The sequence below is a fragment of the Labrus mixtus genome, chromosome 18 (genome assembly GCF_963584025.1).
Source record: "Labrus mixtus chromosome 18, fLabMix1.1, whole genome shotgun sequence".
Lineage (NCBI taxonomy): Eukaryota > Metazoa > Chordata > Actinopteri > Labriformes > Labridae > Labrus > Labrus mixtus.
The window spans coordinates 7,715,287-7,725,888 of NC_083629.1; the positions used below are offsets into that span (position 1 = coordinate 7,715,287).

At 44.7% G+C, this 10,602-nt stretch overlaps 1 protein-coding gene across 3 annotated transcripts in view; it reads left to right on the forward strand.

Annotated features, from left to right (window-relative positions):
- Window positions 1-10,602, forward strand: part of LOC132992995 (neuronal PAS domain-containing protein 3) — a 241,719-nt gene that overhangs the window by 132,146 nt on the left and 98,971 nt on the right. For all 3 annotated transcript variants that reach the window (XM_061062620.1, XM_061062621.1, XM_061062622.1), the window contains one exon: window positions 9,051-9,133. In XM_061062620.1, the coding sequence (XP_060918603.1) occupies window positions 9,051-9,133 (83 nt within the window). The remainder of the gene's footprint in view (window positions 1-9,050; window positions 9,134-10,602) is intronic.

Below are 10,602 nucleotides of genomic sequence, written 5' to 3' on the forward strand. Positions count from 1 at the left end.
GATTGAGATGACACAGGAAGTCTTAATCAGGTCGCCCAGGGAAGAATTGACCAATGGCAAACCTCCTTTTTGCAGAAATCTTATCCAGCGTCCCTGACCATCTCTTTTTTTAGGATAGTTGTGACTGCATTATTCACAGTTTTCTGATTGATTTATTATTCATGAAACAAGCGATTAGTTACACTGCTTCATCTTAATAAACATGCAGAAAGCTTAAATCCCTGAACGTCATGCTTCAGAGATAAATGTGTATTCGATGTTCGTCATGTCGTTTGATTTACTACGATTGTTTTTAAAAACTTTTTATCACATGTGAAGTCTCTAAAACAAAACAAAAGGAAAGCCGAGTATTTCAGTTTACATCCAACACTGACCGTCTCCCGCTGGGACGCTCGTTTCTGTCGTTTCTAAAATGCTGCTGCCATGATAGAGCCGACATGTTTATCTTTGCCGTGGAAACACCGGATGTTACGTCAGAGACCGCTGAATCAGGAAACGTGAGGTGCTGCTGAAAGCTGACGCACTGTTGCTGTATGTGATGCTGTGATAAAGTACGTCATGTAAAGTAAACTCGGATACATTAGCTCGCCACTAAACATATTCTCGTCCCTTAGGTCGGTTTCACCCGGTCACCATGACACGGTTTGTTTACATCGAGGGTGAGCGGGGAGTAGAAGAGAGAGAATCACTCCCATGATTCGCAGCCAGCCTCGACGTCATTCTTTGTTTTTGTTTTGATTGGGATCCCCCTAGTGGTGGAAATGATACACTGTGTCTTTAACTTCCTGTTTTAACATGAGTGTACTATCTGTTACTCACATTGATTAGCCAATGGTTAGGTTTTCCCCGCCTCTGATAACCTGATTACCACAATCATGTCATGGTTATAAGACAGAAGAGAACATTTCATCATCCAAAAAGGGTCAAAGGTCATGTGTAAGAGAGGCGATGGAGAACGGGGCAGTTTGTGAGCTGCTGGGAGTTTAATGCAAACATGAAAATGTTGATAAGATCATGTCGTATATCAGCATGAAAAAACGGTCAAACGCCAATAAGACCTAAACTTCTATGTACCTTAACGTGTATTTTAAACGGCCTCCTCTTGTTCTCAGACTGCTTCGCTGTAAAACATCTGAGTGCCGAGCAGTAAAAAAAAAAAAAAAAGAGTCCCTCTAAAGGAGTTTAAACCCTGGAATAATGCAGGTTTAGTGGAGCGACTGTGCCAGAGTTAATCGGCCCAAACATCTAATTTCAGGAGGAGAGAGTCTCCGTTAGGCTGACTGGCTCTCGTTTATGTGACGAGCTGTAAACTTTGTTACGTGTAACAGAGAGAGAGAGAGAGAGAGAGAGAGCTGCTCGCTGTCCTCTCATTCTTCCTGCTACTTCATCCCGCACTGTTTCATTTTAATATCGACCAACCAAAGATCTTTTCTGTTAAACAGAGTGGTAATGATGAGCCCCTAAAGCCCTGACACACCAAGGAGATCGTCTTTTTTTGGCCAATACGACTTGTTGAATCGTCGGTCGGTGAGAGGAATCTCTCTGATTGGCTGTTGGGAGGTTTCATTTCTCTCCAGCTCTCAACACAGGTTCAGTAAACCCCCTTGAGCATGTCGCTGTAGTATCCATGCTTTCACCCATTAGTGCGGTTTCTCCTTATTTGTCGTCTCCGCCTCTTCTTTTCTTTTTCCACCACCAGGACTGACAACGCCAGCGCCATTTTCAACTTTTTATCAGACATTATTCTCCATTAGTAGACTACCTATAATACGAGTGGTGAGCGACAGCGGTGTGAAAATGGTCTTCTCGTATCATAACAACGGACTACCGCCGCCTGCTGGCATGGAGAGTTATTTCCTCTCACACATTCACAGGATGTACCTGGTGGTTGGCCGTCGGCTGTAGGTTCCTCTTGAGGCCACGTCGGGCCAGGCGAACCTCACCACGTCCTTCTTAAAAACATCTAACATAAGATGATAATGATATATTCATTGTTTGATTTATTTATTGAATTTTCTTAAGAGCCACAATTTAAGAGCGTCGATATGTGCACGGGTGAGTGTGTGTGTGTGTGTGTGTGTGTGTGTGTGTGTGTGTGTGTGAGAGAGAGAGAGAGAAGGTGCTCTGCAGAGGGCGAGTCGGACGGTTAAAGTTTGATGAAGGAACATCAGAGGAAACATGGATTATTAAGCAGAGCTGATCATGAAAAGTTAACGTGGTTGAAAGACGCCTTTTCAAATGATTCTAATTCAAACAAATGTCTCCACTACTGATGACTTTTTAAACAGTCCTGTGAGAGTGTGTGTGTGTGTGTGTGTGTGTGTGTGTGTGTGTGTGTGTGTGTGTGTGTGTTTTTTTTGTGTGTGTGTGTCTACACCTGTGTGTGAGAGAGTGTGTGTGTGTGTACACCTGTGTGTGTGCGTGTGTGTACACCTGTGTGTGTGTGTGTGTACACCTGTGTGTGTGTGCGTGTGTGTACACTTGTGTGTGTGTGTGTGTACACCTGTGTGTGTGTGCGTGTGTGTACACTTGTGTGTGTGTGTGTGTGTGTGTACACTTGTGTGTGTGTGTGTGTGTGTGTACAACATTCAGCCTTTTTCCTTTCTTCTGTTCTTTCTTCTCTCCTGTTCACCTCTCCATTCTTCTTCACCTCTTTCTTTTCCATCTTGTATTCCTCCTCCTGTGTCTCTAATGGAGTGAAGACATCTGGTGACATCACTTCCTGTCGTCCATCATTCTGTCTAAAAGAGTGAAACATGTTCCTGTTGGGTGTTCTACCGTTAATCCTGGTTAAAGTATCAGTCACAGCCTGTGTTTTACAAAGGTCAAGGACAAAAACAGTGATTTTACCTCTCGTCTCGACGTCTAACATCTTTAACGTCTGCTTCTCTCTCTCTTCTTCTCCTGTCGCACTTTCTCTCGTTTAGTGAGAGCACTGAGCTACATCTCGACCTGATCACATTCCTGATCTGAGCTCGCACTTGGTCAGTCGTCTCTTATGTCAGTAAAAGCGCTGCACGTCCGTCCTGTCTCCATGACAACGGTCTGTTAACAACGGCCGCTGTATGAGCGACACTGCTCTGTTACTTGTTACTGCATGTTTTATATTTCAGATGGTTTATTATCCCGATCAGACACGGAGCGAGGAGGATGTGGGTTCAAGACACGATCTGTAGGAGGCAAAACTACGGGGAATTTCGTACATTTGGAAAAGAGCACCGGTGACGTCAACAGCGCCTTTCTGAAAAGATTTTCAATTTGAGCGCTCGGAGTGGGCGCACAAAAAATTTAGGAGGACGCTGGGCGCTGCGCTTCCTCTCCGGGCAGTAGCCTGATGATGCAAACGCTCTCTACTCATTGAAAAAGAGTGAAAAAAGACACTGGCGCTCAGACAAAAACGGCAGGTGGACACGGGGTCTAAGGGAACATTGTTGGCACTTTGTGGATCAGTGATTGTGTCCTCTTTTGTGCGCTAAGATCAGAAGTAACCGTGGGCTTTGTCTCGTGGTGATGTTTGACGTAGGCTTACCGCTCATCATGATCTCGCTTGATTGAAAAATACGACACATATTGATTTTAAACGGCACGTGGGGAGACTGAACATGGAGGAGTCCGGCCCATTTATAAATGAGAGCTCAAACTAAAGAATCACTGCAGCGGTAGACAAACACCTCTCTTTTTCTCCGAGGTAAAATCAGTGTTTGGTGGCTCAAAGAATGCACTCTTAACAGCTGTTTGTTGTTTTAAAAATGGCTCCCACTCTTTAACAACAGGAGGGTCTCTGTAGGGTCACAGAAAAAAAACAATCTGTCCCCAACAACGACATCGCAGACAATCAGTCCTGCAGGTCGAAGCAATCTGCTGAAGCAATTCCAGTTTTCAAAGTCATGAACACATCAGAAAAAAATGCAAAAAGCACATTTATCTGCTGTTTGAATGCACCAGAATGTTTCTTAAAGTCTGTCCAACTTTCACTTTCATTAAGTCTCTTTACATCGTTTATTTTTACCTTTCGTCTCCTCAAGCTGTCGATGTTTCCGTCCCTCTGTTTCTCCTCCCTCCCTCACTTCACCCCCCCTTCCTCTTCTCTCTTCATCCCTAAAGTCTTTTGTTAGATCTTGATAAATTGGCTCTGACATTTTGCCAAAATGGCTCCCCTCCTCCCCTCCTCCCTCTCTCTCTCTCTCTCTCTCTCTCTCTCTAGTGTTCTTACACCTACTGCTAATTGAATTGGCAATTTGTGTAACAGTACAGACCCCACTCCTCTCTCTCTCTCTCTCTCTCTCTCTCTCTCTCACTCACACAAACGCTTTTTCTTCTTTAATGGATACACTCTTGATCTCTTTTCTCTTTCTCTCTCTCTTTTGGACACACACACACACACACACACACACACACACACACACACACACACGGCGATCCCAGATTTGTTGGTCTCTTCTCATTGCCTCCATCATTCTTTACTTCCTCTACTCCTTTCCTTTCCTTGTCTCCTTCTCTGCACCCTCCTGGTCCCTTTCCTTCCTCCCTCCCTCCCTCACACTTGGTCTTTTCTACCTTCTATGATTGTATTGCATGTGTAGTTTCAGATGCACTTTATAAAAGGAAATCTGTATTTCTCCGTCACTAAAACAGAAAGAGTGTGTATGTCTGTGTTAGGGCGAGAGAGAGAGAGAGAGAGAGAGAGAGAGAGAGAGAGAGAGAGTTGATGTGATTTAGACTCGTCCAGCAGGTGCAGTTTCATGTTTGTAACCACAGCTCCCAGGAGTGTGTGTACATGTGTGTGTTTGTGTGTGTGTGCAGCGGGTTCAGGGCTGTCACTGCAGACAAACAACAACAGCAGCAGCATACACACACACACACACACACACACACACACACACACACACACACACACACACACACACACACACACACACACACACACACACACACTTGTTTTCTATGGAGAGAGAGTGAGGCCAAACTTAGGAGGAAGAGGAAGAGTGGGAGGAGGTTATCATTGTTATTTTTTGTCCACCATGAGTTCATCCTCCTCCTCCTCTTCCTCCTCCTCGTCCTCAGGGAGTCTTAAGAGGTGACTATGACCTGCAGGGTGAGGGTCACATCACCAACACAGACCGAGCTGCAGACTTCAGATTAAGTAAATCCCTGAAAGTTACAGTTTTCCTTCCTGCACATAGACGACGGCTCCCGGCTATATTCTCGTCGTTTAACTCGAGCAGGGGAAAATAATGTTGCTGTTTAGTTTAGTTTTGTTTACAGCATGCAACGTTCTTTCTCCCAGAATGCTTCAGTGCTGACGTCAGCGTAACCTCGCCTGATTGTTGTCAGCTGTTTTACAATAAGTGAAAAGTTACAAATACTGTAAAGCATTATTCCCAACACTGGTCATGACAGCAGGCGATGCAAGACAGTGAGACGGTTCCAGACGGTGACTCTCAAACTCAGCTGTTGCGCTGTGATTGGCTGGAGGAAACACACCACCAACTTTGTGTTTTTGGATTGAAAGCACAGCGTTTATATTTCAACGATTAAATACGATGTTCCCACGAGTCCCTCACTCCTCCATCACCCCCTCCTCCTTTGTCTTTGCTCTCCTCTCCCCCTCTTTTTTTTAAAAGTCTCTCATTCACAAGGGCGTTTCATAACATCATTAATTGAGCCTAATTCAGCCACATTAGCCCGCAGAAAGAGAAAAAGCTGCAGGAGGGGTGTGTGTGTTTAAATTGGGAGTAATGAGGTCTGCTGGGAGACGAGGACCGAGGTTGTGTAGAGAGGAGAAAATTACCTGAGGGCAGAAAAATCTCTCTTTGAGCGAGAGTTAATGCCCCCTCTGTTTAAACCGTCTGAAACTGTCTCACTGTCTGAAACCGTCAGGAACTGTCTCACTCTCTCAGACCGTCAGGAACTGTCTCACTCTCTCAGACCGTCAGGAACTGTCTCACTCTCTCAGACTGTCTCACCGTCTGAAACCGTCTCACTCTCTCAGACCTTCTCACTCTCTGAAACTGTCTCAATCTCTCAGACCGTCTGAAACCGTCTCACTCTCTCAGACCGTCTGAAACCGCCTCACTCTCTCAGACCGTCTGAAACCGTCTCACTCTCTCAGACCGTCTGAAATCGTCTCATTCTCTCAGACCGTCTGAAACTGTCTCACTCTCTCAGACCGTCTGAAACCGTCTCACTCTCTCAGACTGTCTCATTATCTGAAACTGTCTGACTGTCTGGAAACGCCCCACATCTCTCACAGGCTGTTAAGACACTCCAGTAGAAAACAATGGAATCAAGTTTTCCCTGATGCTCGATTGCATCGCCTGCTATCATGGCACGCTGTAATCCTGAATAAAGCCTCCGTGTAACTTACTATTGACAGTTAAACTGAGACTCACCAGAAGCTGATGAACGAGCGCTCCTCCAGGTGATGTGATGACTCAGCTCATGTTTAAGTTGCTGACAGATCTGAAGAGGTGAACATCTGAACACACAGTCGCTCTGATGACGGTGGAGGCTGGGCGTCAGGCGGTGGTTGAGGGACGAGACAGTCCGTTGACGGTGGCTGGGTGTTGGGCGGTGTTTAAGGACGGGGACATTAAACAAAGACTGTTCTGTTTTAAACACACTGCTTTACTCTCTGTATGTGTCTCTTAGACCTGGGCGATAAAACGATAACGGTAATTATTGCAATATAATTTTGGTCAATATAAATATTAAAAATGTTCAAGAAAAGTTTGATATATTTCAACCTGTTATTACACCATTCAACCACTGAGAAACGGGGGGCGCTAGATGGCACCCGATATTAAAGAGAAGAAGAAAAGGATGACGAACAGCCAATCATGTCGCAGGGATATGGGCAGGCGGGCTTACAGACGCTTGGAGCAGAATGAAAACACAGCTGAAATTAGCGATCGCGGCATTGAAGGAAACGCTGATCCTACCGGCTCAAAGCAGGAGAAAACGCCGTCAACAAGACGACAAGAGAGGCCGCTCAACATCCGGAGTTTAGAGACATGTAGTCTATTTACAGTCCGACAAAAAACAGAGTATGTGAATAATAATTGTAAATAATATAAACAGTCTATGGTGTTGACCCTCAGTAAGCAGCGGGCCAGTAAGTGTGACTCCGCAGCAGCAAACTGTGCATAAGCTCATTATGACGCTGAAATGTTTCAGTTTAATTATAATTTGTCATGTTCTTACAATAAAGAATATTTAAAACATAATAAACCATCTGGTTTCTTCAACTTTCACTCAGGAGCAAAAATCAGCTTTTAAATTTGAAAGAAATAATGATCGACAATTATCATGATAATTATCGATAACGACTGGTATGAAATTTTATATTGTCATAAAATTTTTTGTCATATCGCCCAGGCCTAGTGTCTCTGAGACGTTATTGTTTAATAAAGTAGAGGTGGAGCTTGTGATTGATTCCTGATGATTAGCTTTTGGAGATTATAATTCTCTTCCCGCCTCTCTCTCTCTCTCTCTCTTTCTGGCTCTGTCTTCCCTGTTGTCTCTCTTTGGGAACGAGAGAGAGAGAGATGGAGGGAGAGAGAGAGAGTTTAACCTGAGGGCAGATCTCTCGTTCTCTGTGGCTGCTGTACTTTCTGTTTTTCTCTTTAGACAGTTTTCGCCCTCGGGGAGAATTTTTTAGAAAGCTATAAACCATTCCTCTCTTTCTCCTTTTCTCTCTCCTCTGCGTCTCTGCTGAGATGATAAAAAAGACGAGGATAATAAAAAAAGGATAACAAGAAACAAAAAAGAAATGAGGAATAAATGAGAGGTTGGAAATTACCGTTATTGTTGTCCTTTCCATTGGACCTGCCGGTGTATCTTCAGGCTCTCCTTTAACATCTCTTCACTCTTTCATTTCGGCTTTAGAGACGTTTGTGGCTTGTCTCAGCCCTCGTCCAAGCGTAGGCAGGTATTTTTAAAAACGTGGCTTTTTCTTTGCGTCTTGGCCTTTCCTCGATTCAGGTCTCTCCCTTAGTAAAACTCCTTCCAGGGTGAAGATTTTCAGAAACTCCTTTTAAGGTGTTTCTGTGTCGACGTCATCGTGCGAGTTTAGTTTACATGAGATTAGTGCGATGGCAGACGTAGCCAAACTAGCGCTGGTGCTAACGATGCTAACTGGACTTTTTGCATGCTCACACACACACACACACACACACACACACACGCACAGTTACTCTCCCACTATGTTGACAAGCAGAGACGCCTGATTGGACGACCGAGGTCACTGCTGCTTCAAACAACACTCGGACAACACAAACCCAACGCCATCGTCTGCCGTTTAAGCCGAGACCCAGTCGGACTTCGGGTTGGTGCGACAGCTTTGAAAATGAAACAGTCATTGCAGAGGAACGGGGAGAACATCGTTGTTGACTTGGCGTGCTAATGACAGCCGTGACAGTGTGTTTTTGTGTTTTCATGTGGACAAAGATGTTTTGTAAAGCGTGTGTGGACGGCTTTATTTTATTAAAAGGAGGAGGAAAACGATAACCTCCTACATGTGGACTCGGCCTTAACGATGACGGATGATAAATAAAAAAACCTTTTCGATACCTTCGATCTTGTGTGTGTGGTTTGGACCAATGGGTCCTAAAAATAGGAGAATCAAACACACTGTTTTTTAGAAATAGACTCTCCTGAACCATCTGACAAAGTGTTATTATATTTATGCATGATCAGAACCTTTTCCTATGATCGACCTGTGTTTGTGTACCTGCTGCAGGGCTGCATGTTTCTTTAAGCTAACAAGACTTAGCTAACATGTCAAACTGTTCCAGACTGTTCTGCAGAGCTGACCTCACTGGTTCCTCTTGTCCTGTGCCATGTGTGTTTGTCAAGCTAGGCTGTATAAATGTGTGTGTGTGTGTGTGTGTGTGTGTGTGTGTGTGTGTGTGTGTGTGTGTGTAAGAGAGCTTTGCTCGTATCAATGTGTCCGAGTCTCACCGGTCTTCTTCTGTCCTGTCCTGTGCTCTCTCTCTCCTTGTGTGTGCGTGTGCATGTGTGTCTCTGTGTGTGTGCGTGTGTGTGTTTAGCTATCGGTGCCCAGCGAAGGAGGAATCCCGGCGTCGTCGCCTCCGACATCTTCGAGCCTCACCTGGGCAGCCACATCTTACAGGTAGGAACTCTTCTAGGCTGTCGCTAACTGCAACGTTGGAAACACACGGGGAGTAAATGTGTATGTGCTCGTTTACACACATGGCCACATGTCTCAGGAGCTGTGGGACTGACTCCCTGAAACTTGAAAACTCCCTGACTTTTTAGTTAGTGTCTTGGTGGTCCCTGTTTAAACAAAATGCAGATCAGCCCCAGCCGAGGTAAATGTATACGAGCACCTTGGTGTTCTTACTTCAGCGTGGTAGATTGAGCTGTCAGATCGCCCTACAGCAGAGAGGAAGGCTCAGGATTGGAGAGGAAAAACTGTTCTTATAGAAGTCATTTCTTTGTCTGACTTGTGATGAGAGGAGCTGATTTTGGACTGGACCAAAAGCAAAGATTGTTCCCCATGATAAAATATGGAGTCAATACAAAGAGCTGAGTAGAAATAAATTGATGCCACACAAATCATGGAAGTATGCAAACTTGCTCAGTATCTATAGCCTGTTACATATCTGACCCTCACCTGAGGGTTCGAGCGTGTGTGCTCCATATTTTGCAAGAATGCTACGATACGTTTGATTCTGACCATGAAAACCATTTCAAGATCCGACCCCCACAGCAGCCACAATCTATGCATCTGTCAGACCACCGACAAAAACATTTTTAGTGTCTTCGCTGACGTACCATTTGAAGATTTCCTGTCCTCTCCTGATCATAATAGTCCTACAAACAATGTTAGCCTCGACGTCATCTTTTGTTATTGTTTTGATTGAGAGCCCCCTGGTGGCGGAATTTACACACTGTGCCTTTAAGACAGAAGATCTCTGTTTCAAGAGAGTGCTCGCTGACACAGCAGCCTTAAAGTATCAGACAAACATGACATCAATCAACCAATCAGAAGCGTTCAGCAGAGAAACATGAGCACACAGTCGTTTAGTGATCCTTTAACTTTCTTTTCAAATCTTCCAAGCCGACTAAATGCTCGAGTTTAAGGCGACTCTGCAGCTCAGAGCGAGATGACAGAGCAAACACAATGAAAGCTCTTTGACCAAAGACGGAGCGAGTTCATGGAATGACAAACATGAAGAGCCCTTGAGATCGAAGCTGCAGCTGCTGGCAGCTTCAGGAATCAGCTGAGAGCATAAAAAGAAGGCAGTTTGAATGTTTGGTCTCACCGGTCTCCATACGTTTTCCCCAGTTCGTCTTTGTTTTGTGTTGAGTCTCACGCTGTACATTCTGAGGTCTAAATCCCGACACTTTTCTTAAACCAGGGTTTTGCTCTCTGGGTTCTTTTTCCTCGGAGCGTTTGTGACTCTGAACGATTCCTCATAATGAACCTTTACATCATTAGCGCAGTGATTCCTCATCATTCAGCCTCCGATTTTTCACCGGCAGACTTCAATTATTCCTCAACATCCAGCTGCTGCCGCGGCTAAGCTGAATTATTAAATGGAATTATGAAAGTATGATAATGACGGGGTTATCGCT